The 22,922-nt window shown below is 38.9% G+C and overlaps 1 protein-coding gene across 2 annotated transcripts in view; it reads right to left on the bottom strand.

Annotated features, from left to right (window-relative positions):
* LOC137874054 (vascular endothelial zinc finger 1-like) overlaps nt 1-19,385 on the bottom strand; it is a 29,563-nt gene extending 10,178 nt beyond the window's left edge. For both annotated transcript variants that reach the window (XM_068712681.1, XM_068712690.1), the window contains exon 1: nt 19,312-19,385. In XM_068712681.1, the coding sequence (XP_068568782.1) occupies nt 19,312-19,344 (33 nt within the window). In that variant the 5' untranslated portion in view covers nt 19,345-19,385. The remainder of the gene's footprint in view (nt 1-19,311) is intronic.
* Nucleotides 19,386-22,922: the final 3,537 nt, after the last annotated feature.

Here is a 22,922-nt window from a genome sequence, read left to right as displayed (position 1 = left end):
TTACTTTAAGTATTCTGAGTTCTAGTAAATAACTTAATCATAAACACATTGGTTGTGTATAGGTTGTATAAATATGAATGATGATGACACAGCAAAGAAGCTACACTCACGAAGCACCGTAAATGAGACGGGCTCCATGTTTTAAGACAGTACTGAGGACAGTCACGCCAGGAACACGGAACTCCCGTCACTCCCCGCAGACAGAGAGAGGGGTGTAACGCTGACACGAGCCATGAGCCACTTTCATTTTCAGAGCCCAACTGGAGCCGATCACTGTCCACTGTGGAGGAAACGCGCATGGGGAGAGCCAAACCAGCCTACCCATTGAGTGTAGAAATCTTTTCCTTTCATAATGAAACTGTGGCAGGACAGAATAGACTTGGTGGTCCTCAAGAGTCTAGGTCAGGGGTCGTTAACTGGCAGACCGTGGTCCGGATCCGGACCTAGACGCCGTTGTATCCGGACCCAGGACCTAAAACTGATAGATAATTGAGAATCATTACATTTTGACGGAGCGCTACTATTTTAACCGGCGCAGCTTTTCCAGCATTTACGGCACTTGTTCAGCAGTGCAGGAAACGCACCGACCAATGAGTCACGTGATGCAGTTCAGCCAATCAAATATGGGTATTCTGACAAGTTTCCTGACTCAAGTGAGCTGTACACACACCATGACACACGGGGGAGAGACGAGGAAAGAGATCGCAGAGCAGGACAATTATAACTTGAATTGAATTGAAAAGTAATTTACAAAGGACAGCTTCTAAAAAGAGAGCAGTCTTTGACCAAATAATGGCAGACTCGTATGGGTGAATGCTTCCCACGGGCAGCTGTGAAACAGTATGTCGTAACTGGAGCAAATGTAACCACTCCAAATTGAAATTAAGTCACAGAAAATAAACATAAGAGCCCATAATGACCAGGACCACACATCAATTCGTTGACAAACATTGACGTATAAGGAGAGAATAGAGCTGAAACAAGTGGTTTAATAACCACAGAATAAGTCCATGCTCACACATTTCTGTTAGAAGATGAGAAAATATGTTTTATTTGATTGACATCACTTCACACCTGAATGAACTGAATTTAAAGCTGCAGGGCAATTCAGTGAAATACATTTTTCTAAAATGAAGTAATTTATTTTAAGATGCACATTTTTCGAAGGTTTTCTGTTATGTCCGTTTTTCTTTAATCCAGCCCTTATTTTACTTGAAATGAGAAGAACATGTATTTATGTATTTCTATGTATTATTTAATCCATCCAGTTAAATTTGAAAACTGAGAATAATAATTGTTAAAATATAATTGATGTGTACTTTCTTATTTGATTTGACTGTTGTTTACTACACAGAGACATTGTTACTACTAGACTTCTTGAATATATATATGGCACTAAATAGTGCAAGTTAGATATTACTGTAATGTTCCAAACCTTTGCACGAGGAGATTTTCTCAATCTGGACCTTTTGGAAATTTATTTGAATACCCCTGGTCTAGGTAATAATGGGAAACACTGCGTTTTCACAGCAATATAAACTAGATATCGGAGAGGGAATTACGACCCGTTTAACTTCCTCACACTAGCTCGAAGCAGCTCATAATACATCATTGAAACTACTAATGCCAAGCTTCTGTAGATTTGGTGATTGTCTTGGTTAGTCTTTCCACTGTTCAACAGTTTTGGTGAGATTTCTTCCGAGTTTGAATGACGTGCGTTTTACAATGATTCATGAGGTAAAATTGCAGTTTCTGGCAATGAAGTCTTGTGGTTTTGAGGAGAGCATATCAATTGATGTTTTGTACAGTAGGGCTGGGCGATATGACGATATACTGTCAAATGAAATAAAAATGTCTATTGTGTTTTTGTTTGATATCGTTTCTATCGTAATGTCAGCAATATTTAGATCATTTGGTCGATTCTTTACATTCTTTGCATGTGGAAGCTAGAATGCAGCGAAGCTGGAGAGAACAGCTGTTTTGCTTCAAGAGGGCACAACATGCAGAAGCTTTGTCAGACTCAGCCCAGCCAAACCAAGGAGAGCTCATACCAAAGTCAGACACGAACCAGAAAACCATGTTCTGCAATGTTTGCCACACATCGGCCTCCACTACAAGCATATTTGGAGTGGGGACAGAATGATAGATTACAGAAAAGCGTTAACAGTGTTTGTGGCCACATGTAGAAACAGTACCTCTGTTGTACTACATACAACGGTTAACAGATAAATCAAATCTATGGAGAAGCAGCGCACACACCCAGACAACACAGACATGTAAATGAATGGTTGATGTTAGCACACTACATGTCTATCACTTGTATGTTGCTTTCACACCGAATGTGAACAAAGCAGGTCTAAAAGTAGAACAAAACTTCTCTCCACAGCTAACCTCTGTCATCATAACCATGACTCAATGCTATCTTAATCAGTGGGGTTATGTAGGACTTACTTGAAGTTAATTTAGACCATGGAGTGCATCCATTAATATGGGCCTTGTATGGGCCTACCTGTCCTGTCAAATGATGCATTTATCAGCTGAATTACATTTGCTACCCCTTTTTGTTTAGATGAGATATAGGTGAGGTCTATATTTACTTAATTAGTTCATTTTGCACTGAAGTGCTGAATAAAATACTCAATATTTTTTGTTTGTCAAGTTTTTCAAATAACACAGGAGTATACATAAATAGGCTTTACCATGTAGTTATTTCATAGATTATTTATTGAATTACCAGAAGCATGCTACATCGTGATAAATGTCATTATATGGGGCAATATTGCATCGATACATGAACGCCAAGTATCAATAATATATTACATGAACTATATCCTTTTATATTTAAATTAGAGATGTCGGGATTAACCGTTTTGTAATAATTGGGGATATACAAATCCCAGTTTAATAACCATAACAATGAAGAGGCTGTGATATCCATGGTGTCCTGATTCCTGCATTGAAACACATTGTGTGTGTGTGTGTGTGTGAGTGAGTGAGTGAGTGAGTGAGTGAGTGAGTGAGTGAGTGAGTGAGTGAGTGAGTGAGTGAGAGTGAGAGAGAGAGAGAGAGAGAGACATGCCACTCACCTGAAGACTTGTTAACATTTCAGAAGGAACCAACACTCCAGCCTTATTAAAGTGCCATTAATCGCCAGTGGGAGCATTTTGGATATAAAATGACCAGGGAGTCCATGGATTTAACCATCAGAGTGTAAAAAAATGTTTTACGGCAGAATATTCAGTAAAAATATCTGGAGATCGGCATTACTGCTTTCTAGACGCTAGTCTGGTAATGACACATTATGAGCAACAAATCCGTGTTGAAATCAGCAGGAGAGCTAGCAACGTTAGCAACATGGACAGCAACAGCAGTTATAGAGGAGGACAGGGGTGTCAAACTCATTTTCACGCTGGGCAACATCAGCATTATGGTTGCCCTCAAAGGCAACTGTAAGACTGTATAAATGTAACTACTCCCTAATATATGGTTAAATAACTCTCTCTGCATTTGATTATTCTAGTTTAAAAATATTGTACATGCAGTTATATAAATGTAAAAATGTATTTATATTATAATATAATTCCCGTCTAGCGGCAGGATGCCGTCATTTCACGGGTCACAAAGTCTACATGCATTGTGGGAGATTACATTACATTACGGTCATTTATCCAAAGCGACTTACAATTTAGTATCCATCTACACACCGTAGACGCAGCTACGGGAGTAATTTTGGGGTTAAGTGTCTTGCTCAAGGACACATTGACGTGAGACTAGTAAAGCAGCCATAGTCACCCCCAAGAGAGCTGGAGATGTAGTTTATGGCTACTGTACACTGTAAAGCAGCATAGATTTTAATTTCAAGACAATCATATGCCTTTTATATGGAAGCCCATTTCTGGCAGCAACATTTTTTTTTTACAAAAAGATGAAAAGTTAAGACTTGACAAAAATATTCCCATGGCACTTTTGGTGCATACATCTGTAACCATGACAATGACCAGATGAATCCAGTTAATACTACAGGCAGGTAACAGGCAGCCTACCATTAGGACCCATGCAACAGGGGGCATACAATACAATGGGGTGGGACGTACACTTGGGCATTTCCTCCTGAACTCAGACAAACCTGAGAGAGCAGCTGATCAACCTTGAGGCCAGCCTTTGTTTGGTGACTGATTTAGTAGGCTCTCTTTCTTTCCTTTTTTAAATATGTTTAAAAGCATGATTTTAGGGCCAAAATTGTAGAAACATGATGTATTCTTTTTTAGGTCATAGCATTAAATCAAAGGTGTGTGAGATAATGGTTACAAATGTGTTGTCTGCTAGAGGGGACAGTGGCCAGTTTAGAAAGGTAGATACTTAGGTTTACATTGCATGTAAACGTATCAAATGTTTGTGTAAAGGTTCCCATTTGTATAATGTATTGTTTCTTTTGTTTTAAACAAAGACACTAGAGGAGCCAACCACTGTTCTTCCCATGCTTATTAGATTTAGTGTTTTTTTTTTTAAACAAATCAATTGACTGGGCCATTTTCAGTTTAATTTCTTGTGGGGCTTTGTGCTGTGCTGAAGGGGTGTGGTAGAGTTGACTTCTTGCATGCATATCGTATTGTGTTGTTTGAGTCACCTTAAAAAAAAACTTGCTGTTTCCATATTTGTAGTGAAATCTGTCTTAATCAGTTGTCCATAGAAATTTTTAATCTTAATCTAATGTTCTTTTTTTAACAGCTGCTCAAGTTCATATTATGAGCTTTCTGGAGAACATTAAACACCAGCAAGACCAATTAATTGCCAGAGTAAACTATCTCATCAACAAGCTACACACAACTGGCCAAGAAGTCGAAGTGACTGACCCAGTACAGTTTCCATGTAACTCACTGGAGGAAGTGGAACATTTTGAGGACCGCTTTAAAGATCCTCCAACTCTCAGCTGAAGAAGAGTGTGGTGAGTTTTTATTTTGTTTTATTAAGCATCTCACTCTGATTACATTTTTAAAATCTTTTAAATAAGATTAAAATCAATCTTGATTTGAACTATTCTATATTATATGTATTAACACTGGATAATACCCTGTTTGATAAATGTATTTTAAAAAACATTCTGAAAAGTATCAGATACTTTTTTGATCCATTTTAGATTTCCTTCATGGCAACCATCGGAGGACATGACACAAAACGTGTTCCATGGAACATCCTTGCCCACATGTTCAATGATTATGTTGTCCAGAATTAACTGGAAAGGGATAAATGGGGAAAAAGTCTTTCAGCCAGATGGAGTTGAAGACTTTGCTCCTGCGTAAGTAACTATATTTAATGAAAACAATTTGAAGTCACCCAAAGGTCTTAGGTAGTGTTCAAACTTACAAATTCTCTTCGCAACGTCATTCTCTGCTCAGGTAGATATTACTATATCTTTACATAATAGTTATATGATATATTAGCTCTGAATATAGCATAGCAAACCTTTAAATGCTAGACAGAAAAAAAGCCACTAGCTTTTAGACGGCATGTCTGCTATATGAATGAGGGTTCATGGGATTTTGTATGATCTGCTTGTGCAATTACAGATGCCGTCAGAAAGAATCATGTCTCATGTGCAGCCACAGATGATGAGATTCTGAAACAGCAATGAGGTGATTCAACCTGGCAGCAGGAAGGGGAAGTTCCAGGATGCATGCCACTGTCAGCATACTGACAAAGCCTAGACATGTATGTGTCATACATGTGATGTTCTAAAATCCTTGTAAATGAATTAAAAACAACAACAAAAAAAAACTGTTTTTGATACTATTCATGGTTAAATTTATTTTTCCCATTAATACCTATTCAATATATAGGCTGTAACAACCTCTTTTTTAAAAGATTATTTTTTGGCTTTTTGTCAGGACTGACAATTGGGATTAGAACCCTGCTGAAAGGACTGTGTTTAATAGAGGATTTTATTGTTACTTGCAGAGTCCACTGTTGGATATAAATGCACAAGAGATTTTACACAAACTATGCATTTATGTTCTCCAGTGTAACTGTAGATTGTAAGTCTTGAATAAATTATTATTATTAGAGTACACTTTTATAGCGCAATCTAGATGATGGTCAGCTTTAGGGCTGGGCAGTATGACCAAAAATGTGTATCACGGTATTTTGTAAGATTATACTGGTTTCACGGTATTTTTTTGCGTTAGCACGTCAACGCCAAAAATTATTTTTTCGAGCGTTTAATTATAAAGCGGACATTTTTAACAAGAACCGGCTGGCAGCGAGCGGTGAACAGCTGTTTGTGTGGTGTGTCTTCAGTCTCTTCCTGTTTCCTTCATCTACATTCTGGAGGGTCCTAAGACCCTCCAAGTACAGCTTCTTATCACCCTCTATGTACCAACGTACATTTATAACTAATACCACACATAGTACTAGGTAATCAGCGTTGCATGTGTCAAACCAAAATACCCCAAAAAGCAAAAAAAAAATAATTACACGCATGAAAATAACTCACGTGTTCTGCTGAGGTGACGTAAGTTGCTCTTGTTACCACCAGCGGCATCAACAATGACTCCAAATTCGCAAAACGTCGGATTTTTTCAAACCAAAACACTTCCAAACAGCAGACACAGCTCCTCTCTTGGGCTCAGACTCTATTGGTGCATCTCCGCTCTCTTTGTTCCTCCTGCATCGCTCTTTTCTGTTCTTTAAGTAACGCGACGGAGACTCTCCCAGCTGTTAGCAGACTGTTGTGCTAACGGCTAGCTACCGAGCTGTACCCAGCATGCTGTTTGGCAGTGGAATTTTATAATGTACAATTATTAGTGTTACAAATTGTTTATGTGTCAAAAACTGTTGTGTGCCGTGGTGTTGCCCTGTAAAAGAGCGTTAGTTGTGGGTTATTAATTGTTGTGTTATAAAGTTATAGTCATTACTTAGCAGTCCCTTTCACTACATAAGTAGCTCCGACAGTAGCACTCTTTGCGGCGAACAATATATTTTGCTTCCTGTTGAAGAGTGACAGCAGTTGTTTCGGCCATACCGGTATGATGGTGTGTGAAAAATTCATATTATACGGGAAATTAAAACCGGTATACCGGTTGAACCGGTATTTTGATTCCTCCAGTGCCTTCAACACCATCCAGTCTTTGCTTCTGAGGGACAAGCTGGAGCAGACCGGGGTGGACCACCACCTCACTGCATGGATCCTGGACTACCTCACCAACCGTCCACAGTATGTGCGGATACGGGAGTATCTACACCTCGGACTTCACACACAACTCTCCTAACTGCCACCTGCAAAGGTTCTCTAATGACTCTGCAATTGTCGGCCTCATTTCCGCTGATGATGACAGGGAATACAGGGAACTGAACCAGGACTTCATAGAATGGTGCCAGCGGAACCGCCTCCAGATCAACTCTGGTAAAACCAAAGAGCTGGTGGTGGACTTCCGCCAGGGTAAACGCTCTCCTCCGGTACCAGTGAACATCCAGGGAATGGACATTGAGATCGTGAGATCTTATAAGTACCTGGGTGTTCACTTTAACAATAAACTGGACTGGACTGATCACACACACGCACTCTACAAAAAGGGTCAGAGTAGACACTATCTGCTGAGGAGACTGAGGTCTTTTGGAGTGCAGGGAGCACTCCTGAGGACCTTCTTTGACTCCATGGTGGCATCAGACATCTTTTATGGAGTGGTCTGCTGGGGCAGCAGCATCTCGACAGCTGACAGGAACAGACTCAACAAACTGATCAAGAAGGCCAGCAGTGTGCTGGGGTGTCCATTGGATACGGTGGAGGGAGACAGGAGGATGATGGCTAAGCTATCATCCCTGATGAACAACACCTCCCACCCCTTGCGTGACGCCCTGGCAGCTCTTTCAGCCACCTGCTGATTCACCCCCGGTGTGTGAAGGAGAGGTACCGCAGGTCCTTCCTTCCTGCCACTGTCAGGCTGCACAACCAGCTGTGTTTCCAGTAGACCACACAACGCTAAAAACATTTTTTTTTTGTTATATTTACTAATTGTGGACTTTTGTACTTTTTTTACTTAGTTGATATTCTTTACTGTTTATTACTATTTATAATACTTGCTGATCTTGTTTTTTACCATGTACCATGTGTGCAATGTCCACTTTGTTGCTGTGATCCTGTAAATTTCCCCACTGTGGGACTGATAAAGGATTATCATATCTTATCTTCTCATTTTTTTTTTTTTAACAAATGTAAAGTTGTTGACCATTTCACAGTAATGGTAAACATTATTGCAGTGTATTTGAATAACATAACCTGACAGGAAGTAAACATAGACCTAAGTTGTTGCCGAGCAGTTCAGTTCAGTTGAAACAGTAGAAGCTAGCTCCGGTCTGCTCTGCTTTCTTTCTCTTTTGAGGCTGTAGACACTGGCTGTTTTTTTTTCTTTCAATATTGATCAATGGACGAGGGTATCAACATACCTAATGTTGCATTTAAACTTAACAGAATTGAGTATTCTTGAATGTTTTATTTTTATTTGTTATTTATTTAATTTTGTTTCAAATTGGACACATTCAATATTTTTGTTTTTAAGTAAGACTATAGCCCAAAGTTCGTTGCTTTAAGTGTTCTTGAAGTTCTTCAATTAATAAATGGAAAGCAAAGTTATATTTGTCTCCTCCCCTTTTCTCTGCTGATCCGAAAAATTATCCGAACCGTGACTCAAAAACCGTGATCCGAACCGAACCATGACTTTTGTGACCCCCTAATTTGTATGATACATTATTCTACATTGGCTCACCTTTTGGCTGAAACATTTCAACAAAAAGATGGGGTTTTTTTCAACATGGAACTATTCATTCTCCTATTTCTTCTCGACTCTTCCAGCTTTGAGTCACTCAGCAGTGATTGTCAGAGCTACCTGCACAAACAAACAGTTGGTTTTGAGACCTGCATTTACTTTGACAGTCTCTTATGTTACTAACACTGAAGCGCATTCACACTCATTCAGTTTTTTGTCGATCTTTACAGGCTTACATTTATGATTGTATTTGGAGCTACACTCAAAACACTCAAGGCTTAAGACCTGGCAAAATGACCTGGCTACGCCATTGGTCGACACAGGAAATACCGTTTAACTCGTGCACGCAGTGTATGATGGTCACAGCAAGGCCGCATCACGCAGAGTCCTGTCAGTACCCTCGACCAGCGTGAATATGCAAGGGCCCGATCAATGCTTTCATTTTTCATTATTCATTTTTTTTTTTTTTTAATGTTCTCATTTTTTGCTGGCGGATTCGCGGGCCACACAAGATGACGTGGCGGGCCAGATTCAGCCCGCGGGCTTAGAGTTTGACACATGTGGAGTAGGAGGTTTCATTAAAGTACATTGTGGTGTGTTCACGCTCCATTCAGTAAAATTCTGCATTGGACAAAAGTAAATGATGTGTTCAAAATGTAATCATACAAAATTGAGTTTAAAAAAAATAGTATTTTAACTAATTAAAAATACTAATGTTAAGATTTCTTTTTATTTCCTAATCATTTGAATAGTGTGTTTTTGAAAATCAACCATTACAGATTTTACTTCATTAGCAATAGGCATATTAGAATTATTCTGGTTAATAATCGTGAGTACTGTGATATTTCCTCCGACACTAATCCTGATTTAAAAATTTCGCTCAATACTCATTTTAACTGAAGGGAGCTTGAACGAACCATAATGCAACTAAATGGAACCTCGAATCAGAGCCGAACGGTTCTATTTCTTACTTTATTACAACAGCTGTTAGCTGACAGAGTTACTAACGTTATTAGCTTTTCTCCTGCCGATGTCAACAGATGTTTTGTTCATGATACGACTGTAACTAGAGAGCATCAATGCCGATCTCCAGATAACATGTTTAACTTAATGTGGGCCGATGACGATTGGCAGGAAAACAGTTTTTCACACTGATGTTTTTTTTACTGACACTTTGATGGTTAAAATGTGTAATTAATCCACGCTTCACATGACTCCTTGGATTTTTTTTGTGTTGGTTCCCGTTTTCACAGGAAAATAATGCAGGAATCAGGACACCATAGATATTCAAAATTTACGGTTATGAAACCGTAACTGATATAATCGTGGTTATGGTAAAGTCGATAAATTTCAACATCCCTCATCAGTAGAGATGATTTTTGCCATATCGCCCAGCCCAATTGCATGTTATATTTAAAGCAATGAATTTCTGTTTACGGTACGTGTTATTTGGAACTCTACAGAACCGCTTATCTCATCTACTTCACACTAGGTGGGTGCATTGATGGGGACCAAGGAAGGTCTTTGTCCAATTTGATGCAATGTGGAAATGTGTGTTGCATTGATATTGAACGTGTTGTCCATTATCATTAAACTTAAAACACAATCGGGAGATCGCCATTAATGGTTCTTGTATCCGATCACTAAAAATGCTTCATTGCGAATAGGGATTGCTTCAAAACAGGTGCGTTCCAGACTAAAAAGTCAGTACTTTATCAATACACCTGTTCAACAAGCATAAACATGATGTGAACATGAAGAAAAGTGATGTTACAATGGGCTCTGTCTGAAGTCACTCATCCACCGCCACTATGTTTACACAAGCACTGCAACAAGCTAAAGCAACTGCTGTCTATATGTAGTCCAACTGTTAGGCTTAGTCTGCTGCAAATTAGGGCTGGGCGGTATACCGTTTTTAATTTCCCGTATGATATGAATTTTTCATACACCGTCATACCAGTATAGCCGTAACAACTGCTGTCACTCTTCAACAGGAAGCAAAATATATAGTTCACCACTAAAAGTACTACGATCAGAGCTACTTGTATAGTGAGAGGGACCCCTAAATTATGGTTATAACTTTATAACAACAATTAATAACCCACAACTAACGCTCTTTAACAGGAAAAAACCACGGCACACAACAGTTTGTGACACTAATAATTGTACATTTATAAAATTTCACCGCCAAACAGCATGCTGGGTACAGCTCGGTAGCACAACAGTCTGCTAACGGCTAGGAGAGGCTCCGTCGCGTTACTTAAAGAACAGAAAAGAGCGATGCAGGAGGAACAAAGAGAGACCGGAGATGCACCAATAGAGTCTGAGCCCAGGAGAGGAGCTGTGTCTGCTGTTTGGAAGTGTTTTGGTTTGAAAAAATCCGACGTTTTGCGAGTTAGGAGCCACTGTTGATGCCGCTGGTGGTAACACAAGCAACTTACGTCACCTCAGCAGAAAACTTGAGTTATTTTCATGTGTGTAATAGATGCAATCTGAAATGTACACCTTGAAAACTGCAAACCTATTTACGTCATATTTTTATGTTTGTTAAATTATCAGTAGCGATAACTAAACAAAAACACCTTAAAAACTCTAAATTTGTTTTTTTTTTTGCTTTTTGGGGTATTTTCGCACATATGCAACGCTGATTAGAATGTAATATGTGTGGTATTTGTTATAAATGTAGTTGGTAGATAGAGGGTGATAAGAAGCTGTACTTGGAGGGTCTTAGGACCCAGGGGAATGTAGGTGAAGGAAGCAGGAAGAGACGGAAGAAACGCCACATAAACAGCTGTTCACCGCTCGCTGCCGGCCAGTTCTTGTGTTAAAAATGTCAATCATTTTCTGCGTTAATTAGTTAATATGTTAACGAAAAAAAATACCGTGATATACCGTGAAACCAGTATAATGATGACCGGTGATATACATTTTTGGTCATACCGCCCAGCCCTACTGCAAATCTTATAATTGTTAAACGTATCTGCTGGAAGAGACTAACTCTACCAGCGGTACCTGCAGACAGTGAATCATAGAGGGCTCATGTCTGTGCTCTTCGTTCTTTATACACTTCACTCAGTAAAATGATTTATCTTATTGACATATTAGATTTGTTTCCAGTGAGATTTTAATGACTTCATAAAGTGACTTTGCTATTGTAAACATTACTGTTGCTGCTCTAGAAACATTTAGTTATATACTCTCACCAGTCTCATGTCAATGAGCAAGACACTTAACCCCAAAATTGCTCCCGTAGCTGTGCCTACGGTGTATAGATAGATACTCAATTGTGAGTGGATAAAAGAGTTTGGATAAAAGTGTCTGCTAAATGACTGTAATATAATAAACAATTATTTAGAAATTAAAAAGAACCTATAAGAGTCTCAATTAAAGAAGCAACACGTTAAGAAGAAGTATTGATAAGAGTAGTAGTATGGATAAATTCCTGACAATACCCTCCCTGTTAGCAGCACTCTCCTGCTTGGCTAGATAACAGAGCTAATTAGGGCTTCAAGCTCCAAACAATAAAAATGAGTATTGGACGAAGGTAAAACACAACGTTATCATAATATGTTCAAATGTAATCTTGTAGAATGTAGTTTCTGGTGATAACCGTATAAATCCAGTTGTTTTCACAGCAACATAAAATAAATATTAGAGAGGGAATTATGCCCTGTTTGACAATAGTTATAAGCAGCTTATAATACATTAATAAAAATGACATTATTTATCAAAGCCAATATTTAAAGAAAAAGATAATCATGCATTTCCTAATCCTTTGAATTGTGTATTTTATGCAAAATAACACTATAGATGACAGTAACAATATTTAAGGACAACATTTTGAATTTCTGACATCTTTTTGGTCCAATTGTTCAAATCTTTGTTGATTTTATTCATTAATAGGCCCATATTTTCTATTTCAGACAATTAAGTACGCATTAAGTTAAACACCTCAGCTATTTGTCAGAAGGGCAAGTAGCTGACAGAGCGTAATGCCAAGCCCTGATAACATTCTAGCGCTACATCAACGATGGATGACATTACAACCAAACTTTTCTTCACTTCCCTGGAGTCAACAAGCCACCATTGCATATGTAATCAGTATGTACTGCATACTTGCTATCAAATGAACAATTAAGTAGTATTTTACCAGCAGACAATTCACACCAAGGGTTCACTTAAGCTTCGTTTATACTCAACGTAGTCAAGCCGATGCGAGGCATGTGGGCCACAAAATGACGTAATCACGACCGGTGCATGGTCCTGCACCTCTGCCAGCTAACGCTAGTTGTATATCGAGAGGGACCCCTAAGTTATGGTTATAACACAACAATTAATAACCCACAACTAACTCTCTTTAACAGGGAAACACCACGGCACAACAGTTTGTGACACAAACTATGTGTAACACTAATAATTGTACATTTATAAAAGTACACCACCGAACAGCATGCTGGGTACAGCTCGCTAGCTAGCCCGTTAGCTAGTCTGTTAACAGCTGGGAGAGGCTCCGTAGCTACATTAACGTTACATTAAAGAACAGAAAAGAGCAATGCAGGGTGAACAAAGACAGACCGGAGATGCACCAATACAATGTGTGCCCAAGAGAGGAGCTGTGTCTGCTGTTTGGAGGTCGAGAAAGACGGGTTCAGAGCAACAATTAAAACACTGGATTCAAGGTATGTCTTACCGGGGGGGAAATACTTCAGTCAAAATGCGATCCCAACATTATAAGAACACAGCAGCAAGCTGGAAGCGGAGCTACGTACAGTCGCCCACTTTTCTACAACAGTATAGGTCAGTTTATAGTGTTTATACAACTATCTTAAAATTGGAAAACTTTAAGTTCTGTTTTTACTATGTTGCAGTTTGCACAATAAAAATTGTTTACATTCTGCAACTGTTTCATACATTCTGATTCCTTAATATATTGTAACATTTTGTGGGGCCAAGCAAACCCTCTTGTAATCAAAGCCTTTATAAATACATGATGACATAAACATCTTTTTGTATTCTATGTACTCCTGACAGAGTAAGCCACTACAAACCTATATAAAAACAGTCAAGGGAGAAAAAAAATACCGTAAAACCGCCAGAATCTTAAAAAAATGCCGTGATATACCATGAAACTGCCAGAATCTTAAAAAATATCGTGATATTTTTTGGTCATATTGCCCAGCACTACTTCACAGTTCATTTAGTTTGTACACCCTTCCGAGTTTCGGAGAATAATGCAACGAACAGTGCATTGAGCATGCACACTCGGAGCTTGTGCGCCATCTGCGGAGGCTCGCACTACAGTATAGACAAAGCTTTAAGTATGCTTAAGAGATGGCAGAACCGGTTTAAAGGCACCCCGTAGAAGCTTGCAGCAAATTTCCAAACAGTCATTATTTGGATTAACTGACCACATATTGGTAATCCAAAGAGTTACTTTCTTACATAAAAACATGTTAAAACTGAGACATATAAAGTAAAGTATAAGTATAAAGTGACATATTCAATGCTTTTATTAACAGAACAAAAAACTCTAAAACTATTAACTAGAGATGCACAGATTGCAGTTTTGTACGATTTAGATTTTTCAAATTAAAATGTCCTTTTATGATAACTATAATTGACAGTAAGGCTCCAGACTTTTTTCTCCAACACCCCAAAATAATATTTCAACTATCCTGTTGTCAGTGTAGACCATCAAAAGTTCCAAATGTTATACTTGATGGCATTCTTTTTTTTTTTTTTTAAAGGGCCTACATTTTTCTATTTCAGACAAGTAAGTTTGACTATCGACTAAAACATCTCAGCGACTTGTCCGAAGAAAAAGCTTAAAGTCAAACCCTGATGGGATACGTTCTCAGGGGAAAGGGTCATCATTTGGTAATAAATATGCTAATTAATCCAACCTGGCAAAGGGGACAGATGGAAGTATCAATGGTGATTTTTTTGAGGAGAAAGTACAACATGCTCCTAAGCTAACTCCACATCCATCTATCTGATGGTCTGCATCAGATAGGTGGATGTGCATTTAAAGTCAACAGCGTCTAATACGTCTTCACATACGTAAAAAATGCTAAAAACAGACCAAAAGACAGTTTGTCGGAGGTCAATTCTAATAGAATGGGACGATAAAGGATTAAAAACACTCAATACGTTGATCATGGGAAATTTCCATTTTTGGTATAATCATCAATATCGTCAAAAGCTGTCTGGCACTCCAACATGGTAGATAAGTGGAAAAACAAATATTAGCCTAAAAGAAAGAACAAGCTCACAATACTTTTTTCAATTATCCATTATTTATGCAGGGGGACCTTATGATTACCTCATTTACGTTTTTTTTTCTTTTTACTAAAACTGATGCGTTTCCCATCTGTGATGAAATAAAAATATTTGTCTTTAATCCAAATGTAAGGTATAGGGATTTCAATTAGGTTTTAGTGCTATTTTGAGTTTTAACCATTATTTGATGATTAGTGGTATAATATTGGGAATCGCAATTATTTTGGCCAGAATAATCGAGACATTACATTTTCATATCGGCCCACGTCTACAGGTGTACTTAATACAGCAGTAACTCATTACATCATACAACATTTTTTAAAATATACAGTATATTAGTAGATTCTAACCGTTAAAAATGGCTAGAATATTCTAGCTTAAGTCTCAACCCATAGGAAGCAGTTCGGCATTGGATTCAGCGTGCTTTCATCCTTGTACATTAATTCTAAACTAAATTGGTTTGGTGAAGGATGGTGGAGCAGGTGTTCTGCAGAAGGATACATAAAATTTGAAAATTGTGCATCTGAAAGTTTGAAAAGCCAAAACAATAAAAATGATGAAGACAATAAGTAATTGAACAATGTGCCACTCAAATATATAGAGCAATGACAGCCACAGAAAACGTAACCCAAGCGCAGAAAGAAAAAAGTGTCGGGAGGACATCTTAAGTCTGCAGCTGCTGGCAGGCATTGTCCAATTGGTTATGGCAGATTCCCAATGGGATAGGATGAACAGAAGGTGGGGGCTTGTATGAATATTTTGGCCAAGGAGAAAGCAGAGACTCACATTGTAACCACCAACTTTACAACAGGTCAACCCAGAGATGTGGTGATTGAGACCGCCTTGTTCTTTTCTGTAATCACCATTGGGCCGGGTTAAAGACCTGACCCATGGCTTTTCAGGTTCAGCCAAGCATCCCAACTCGGTCAGCCAGGAGGGGGGGGTTGTGGTCTGAGGGAGCCAGGATCCCGAGTGCAGCTTTTTTCCCCACTGTGTTCTTTTATGAATGACACATCCAAGCACTGATGCACTTTTTTAGGGGGGGGGGGGGGGGGGGGCTACTGCCGGCCCTGTCCCTACTTAGTGAAGGCAGCCACGCTATGTGTTTTAGCGTGGTTGAAAGAGCTGGGGGCCGTCACAGGGTGTCGACTCGCTTTTATATCCGCCACACTGTAGCAGCGCTCAGACTACAATCATTACTGCAATTAGCATTTCTCCTACCATATGTGTATGCAAGTCAAAGACAGCCAAATGCTCCCTCTCTTTCTCAGCAAGAACAGCCTGCTGTTCTATCATGCTGCTCTGATGATTTTGATACAAATCTGTTTTGAAGAATGAGGTCCCTTCCAAGATAAAAAAAAAAAAAGTACTGAAAAAAGAGTGAGGGATGAAAATGAACAAGAAATAGTACAAATAAAACTAAACAAGTCATTGTTGGTTTTCCCCCCCAATGAAAGGCAGGGTATGGTTTTACCATGACAGAGTCCCATTTGATAGAATGCTACTTTGTCTGTAAATGAGTGATGCCGTATTATACTGCCTTTTAATCGTTTCCATACAAACCTCAGATGATGCCACTTCTTACTAAACACTAAATTCAATTTGCTTTAGATTTCTTGTTTTAAGGGATTTATTTAGTCTATTGCTTAGCTATTACTGTGCTGGCAAATATGTTTGTTATGAATATAAAAAGGGCACAAAACAGAAATAATCACAACTCTACAAAACTATTTTAGAATACGGCAGGAGTTAGGATATAAACTGGGCCTGCAGCATGACAGGAAGTCCAACCCCTTCAAACTGCCAAAATCATTACAATGCTTAGAGAACAATAACAAGTTCATTACAATGCTGCCTCATTAGATGCTTCATCACATGAGGTGAACCAAGTGGACCTTTCATAATAAACCTCCTAATAGTCTCCTTGTCTCTTACACACTACCTCCAGGTACTCTGGCCTCATCTGCCATTAAACCAAACTGTCCTGATCACAAACAGTACCACTACCAGCCGTACCTCCTCAGCAGTGGAGCAAGTTAGCAGCCTACACACATGGTTAGCGGTGTTATACAAGTATCACAAATACCATGGCAACTGAAGTGTCCTGATATCAACCACTGTGAGTGTCTATATCTATGTAAACCAGTGTCCCGCACTCAGACAGACGGAAGTGCATAAATCACACTTTTTTTCTATTTCAGATAGTTACTGGAAAAATACTTTGGGAATGGGTTGTAATCGATATCAACAGTCCTATTTTTGATAGAATAGGGAATGGCCAGTGGATCATTTCCAACACTAGGCAGGACAAGAAACATAAGTGAGTAATTACAAGTAGAAACCAGGTTAATAGCATTTATGTTGACTTGCTGTCACATTTGTGTATTATGATAGTGATATATTGCATTGACTTTAAAAGGTCAAACAAGCCATCAGCATTTATGAATAACCAACAAGATGACTGTAACAACAGTGATACAGTCAAATTCTTACGATTAAGACAACATATTTAAGGACATCACATTTTGGTATTTGTACAAGGCAAAATATTCACTGTTTCCTCAAAATTAACTTTAGATGTGATCAGGCTTAAAAAAAACTAGTTATTTCACCAATTGTAAGTTAACCTATTAAATGCATCTCCAAACAAAGGCAGAAGATAACTGTATCAAAAAAAAAAAACATCAGCCTGTTATTCCTAATAAAGTCAATAGTAATAGTGCCCGTCAAAGCTGCAAGATCGAGTGCAAAACGCCACCAGTGAGGTTAGGCTAGATGTAATTTGAATGAATACACTGGATACTGAAACTATTTTGATGCTCATTGACTCTGGTACAATGTTTTCTTTCCCACTGCAGCAATGACACATTGTAAACCATGCTAGAACTCTGATCTCACAACACAATTGTTAGCACTAACATGTGTATGACATCCAGGGAACTGCAACACACAATTGCTACATGCTGTAATCACAATATCAAATATGTGAATTGTGTATAATATTTGCCAAAAAAACTAAAATCAAGTTGGCAGATACATTTCCCAGTCAGTTGGTGATAGATACTCTTGTACTGCACAAAAGCCTCGGATATGCAATAGACGTAAAAAGTTATACTGTATTGTCAATATACAGAGCAGCCAACGTTACTGAGCGTCAGGAGCTGCACTTCAACAACTAGAAAACTATAATAATAACACTGATGACAATTAAAGACATACCAAATACGTAAATATTTGAGTAGGTCTCGTAACCTACACCTATAGTTTCATATATTACGTTCACTATTTAGCAGCTATGTATTCTCATAAAGCCTCAACTCCTTGAACACTTTACAGTGTTTCGTTACTTGCAAACCAATTGCAATGCAAAGCCATGAATGCAACATCTAAGATAACGTACTTGGTGTACAGGATGTGTGTCGAACAAATGAGTGACTTCCCACGATTTTAAAAAAGTTCCTAAGACAAGTTGCACATCCTAAACAATGTTAAAAACAAAAGGCCATATCAAACGTTTAAGTTCACATGGTGGCTGGCGTAAAGAAGTGTCGGGTCAATGGTGACATAAACGTTAACGTAATTTGCAATCTTATTTGCAAACCGTAGCCAAAAGTTTGCAGTCTTTAGTGTGCAGTCTTTAGTGTGGTTTAGAGTCGCTGCTGTCCGCGTGCTAGGAACCCTCCAATTCACAATGTTAGCGTTAGCCAACTTCCAGTTAAGAGACGGGTGAGACATTATGGTGTAACGTTAACACCATTAAAAACCCTGTCGTTACCTTACTTAATCTTCATAATTAAGTTTGGGACTCACAATAAGTCACTGCCTTTGAGTCGACGATTGCTGTAATACAGACAAGAAAAGTACCCGGGTTAGCCAATTAGCTTAGCAAACCGAAATGCAACAGCAGTAGCTCGACCCACTAGCTAATTTACTAACGCGCGCGCATCAACAGCAGCCATTAGCGTGAATAGAGACAAACATCGCACTGTGTAGTTATACAGAGTTCAGAACATTTAACCGAAACCACTATGGCCTCGGGGATTCTCCGTAGATCAGACACAGCCGGAGGGTTGGGTTCGATAAAGCTAGTTAGCAGTTTGCTACAGCAACCCACACAGCGAGGCTAGCTAGCAGGCTAATGCTAACACCTTTGTTTTGCTTGGCTAACTAATTCATTTCAAAAAGGGAAATGAAAATATCTGGCAACAACATTTACGGCATTTCGAAAACGCGTGTGCAGTTTCTCAGACTACTGTGGCATCGTGCTACTTACTTGGAATAAAAACGTACTCCAGCTCGGTTCCATTGCAACACTTAGGCTAAAATCTGCAGGAAACCTACACGGGATCTACAACAAAGCAGCTAAACATGGCAGCTACAACTTCCTGTAACCCCCAGGGCTGAACCAAGTCCACTGGACTTTTTTTGGACGTCTGAATGTTACAATCAATGCATTTTCAAATATTTCCAATTCCATTACAAACCCCTTTCATGAGACACAACGGTAAGACAAAAATACTGTTTCACAATTTAAACGTAATGCTCTTTCAATGCGGATTAATTAAATGAATGACGTAGCATTCGTTAATCATCAAACATACATTATATTGTCTCATAAAATAATTAATTTCATAAACAAAAATGTAAGAATCACGCTATGAACTATAATATAGTAGAAGTAATAATAATACTCAATTAGGTCTTAAGAAATACTTCAATAGGTATCCTGTTCATTTAGTGAAAAATTAGTAAAATCCCACGAAATAAAGGTTTCAACTTCAAACAAAAGAGCAAACAACTCCTGTTGTAGAGGAACAGGAGTATAGGTACTATAGTTATATAGGTAAGAAGGCTATAGTTTTCATGTTTGTTTATGTAAAAATATGAAGTTAAGTTTGAATATTTCAAACTTAATTTTCTAGCAACAGTTCAGTTTTCTGCTGCAACTAACAATTATTCGCATTATCAATGAATCTACTGATTATTTTCTTGATTCATTCTTTTGTCTATAAATGGAGTCCAAGTGTTTATTGTTTTGTGAAAGCAACTGCACAAAACTATTGTCTCTATCATGTAGACTGTGACAAAAAAAAAAATAAGCATCAAATTCAATAGCCCCATCACACTGGCATCTCTCCATCACACAAACAAAAACTCCAAAATGCCAAAAATGTGAACCATGTTTATACATAAAATTAGGGCTGGGCAAGTTGACACGTTTATTAATTAACGCCGACAATTATTATTTCATTTTAACGCAGTTTTTTTTTCTTATCACCAGAGTACTTTGAGTCTGAAGTATCACTTAAATGTAATACACACCGTTGATGCCAGCAAATCACCCAAACAAACGGTGGAGGGAGTCTTCAGCAGACTACGTTGGATGCAGCGTGTGGGAGAAGTATAGATAGACACAGAGAAGTGGATAGCTACAAACTGCAGGCCAATTAGTATTGTGAATGATGTCGGTCTGAAGAACATTCTTAGGATCGCAATGAATGACGGCATGTATGAGCCTCCCTCAAGACGCACCATCACAAGAAGAATACACAAGTTGTATGAAAAGGAGAGGACTACAAAAGCGACGGCGTTACAACGTACACCAGCTGTTGCTCTCACTGGAGACTACTGGACATCGCTGGGTAACCATAATCACCTCAGAGTTACAGTACATTATATTGATGAACAGTGGGAGCTGCATTCACATGCTCTGACTGTAAAACAGAAGACAGACATTTTGATGAAACATGTGTGGAACATTTTATTCATGTTGCACAGCAGTGGACCGTTTCAAATAAAGTCAGCACACTTAGCGCAGATAGTGCAAGACATATAACAGCTACTGTGTAAAGGGAATACTGCTGTTAAAAAGCACCTTATTTGTTTACAGTGTTAGTGCAAACCAAATGTTATTGCACTTTTCTTCATATAGCAGTACTTTTAAAATAAAAGTGTGCAATACACTACTTTTGAATTCATTATTTAATTTTGCGCATAATGTGATTAATCGCAGAAAACCATGAGGTTAATCGCGATTAAAAATTGGAATTGTTGCCCAGCACTACATAAAATCTAAATCTATTATTCTATTATTATCATTAATGGCACTGAAATAGAAGCAATGTTGTTACACTTCAACTTAAAAATAAATAAATACTGTTTACTGTTGCAGTTTTAGTATTAACAGTCTCAGTTTCACACCTGAAACAAGGTAGCAGTCTTCGAAACGTTGTCTCTGTTGCAGCAGTTGCGGTCCACATAGATCAGCTGGGGGGGAAGGTACCCTGGTGAGTCTGTGCCGCCTCATCAATATGGATTGGTGGGGGGGTACCTACAGAGATTCAGCTCACCGATGAGTCTAGACCTCCCCCTTATGTCCCTTGAAAACAGCACCCGATCGATCCACTACTGCTGCTCGACAGTGAGAGCTGCCTGCCAGGACTCAGGCAGCAGTTGGTGAGACAACAACAACACACAGGACATTTTAATATCTGAGGACAGCAGTTACACCTGAGGCCTCATATGTTTGATAAGACAGCCATACGTCAATACTGCCAGCAGGTGGTGGGGGAGGGAGGAAGGCGGGAACGGGCAAGTCCTCCTGTTCCTCCAACAACAGTCGGGAGCTGGCGACTCTGCAGGCTGGTTGGTGACGAGTGCTGCTGGGGGTTGTCTTGGTCCAGTGTGGCCCCATGAGTGAGAGGCACACAATTAGCCAAGCTGCATATAAAAACTACAGCAGCACAGAAAGTGGTTTTGAAGAGAGAAGGTGAGACAACATGATGATAACAACAGGTGACTAGGGAAAGCATGGTGAAGAAAATGTTACTCTACAGATGCACACATTAGTAATGTTTTGACAGGTGATTGGCTGGCAGGTGGGTTAGTGATCTGAGATGTGCATCAGGCAGACATCAGATAGTTTTTTATTCAACCCAAACTTACACATTGTCTCCTCTCCTCCTCTGATTAAAGAAACATTTTAAAGCAAAATAAAATGAAGGGTGTGGTGGAAAATATTCCTATACCCGCTTTGCGTGAGTCTTTTCATGCTGAAATACATAATACCAAAAAACAGGTTGTCTTTTAAGTATTTATTCTCTGCGCAGAAAAGGTTCAATCATCACAACAGAATGCGTACAGTCTCAGTGAGGAAGAACCTCGAAAAAAGTGAACAAGCTTTCTTTATACAGAATGAGCAAAGGTGGGGGCCGATGGCCAACGTTACAGACATTTCAGTCTCAGACTTTTGGTCTCAGACTGATAGGAACAACATTCAAAAACAAACGGCCAGCAACCAAAACAAGCGGCCCAAAGGCCTTGGCATGGAACATTCTCATACAACACAGTTAGTTGTCTATGTGAACAGGCAAGGGAGAATCCTTCTTTTGCACAACAGAGACACGGTGAAGTTCAACAAAGTCCAGAGCAAAATTACTTACGCATGAATACAATATACTGAGTAGAAATATATACTACGTAAAAAAGTACCATTACATTCCTCCCCTTGATCATTACATTAGATCACTACAATACTATATATTCCCTGCTAGAAGTGAGAACATAAGTCAATAATATTTCATAAGGATTTTAGTTAAGGACATCATTAACCCCTAGCATAGGAAAGTGTTGATGGGCTGTTTTTGTGTAGTGAGAACACCAAGCCTGTGGAGGAAACAAAATCTTTACACACTCGCCTCGTCATTGTCGCTAAAGTCTGTCAGGGATGAGTCTGTATCAAAGTTGGGAAAAGTCTATTTCTGCAGTCGTTAGAACAGAGTGCTCAGGGGAATACAGGAGAAGTTGATAGGACACTGATTTGTTGATGGCTTGCACTAAAGGACAGTCTAACAAAAGGATTGACACATACCATCATCTGGATAT

This window comes from Cebidichthys violaceus, unplaced genomic scaffold (genome assembly GCF_023349555.1).
Source record: "Cebidichthys violaceus isolate CVI_PGR_0920_01 unplaced genomic scaffold, fCebVio1.0.p SCAF_1, whole genome shotgun sequence".
In the NCBI taxonomy this organism is placed as follows: Eukaryota; Metazoa; Chordata; class Actinopteri; order Perciformes; family Stichaeidae; genus Cebidichthys; species Cebidichthys violaceus.
This window is presented reverse-complemented; position numbering and strand designations above follow the sequence as displayed.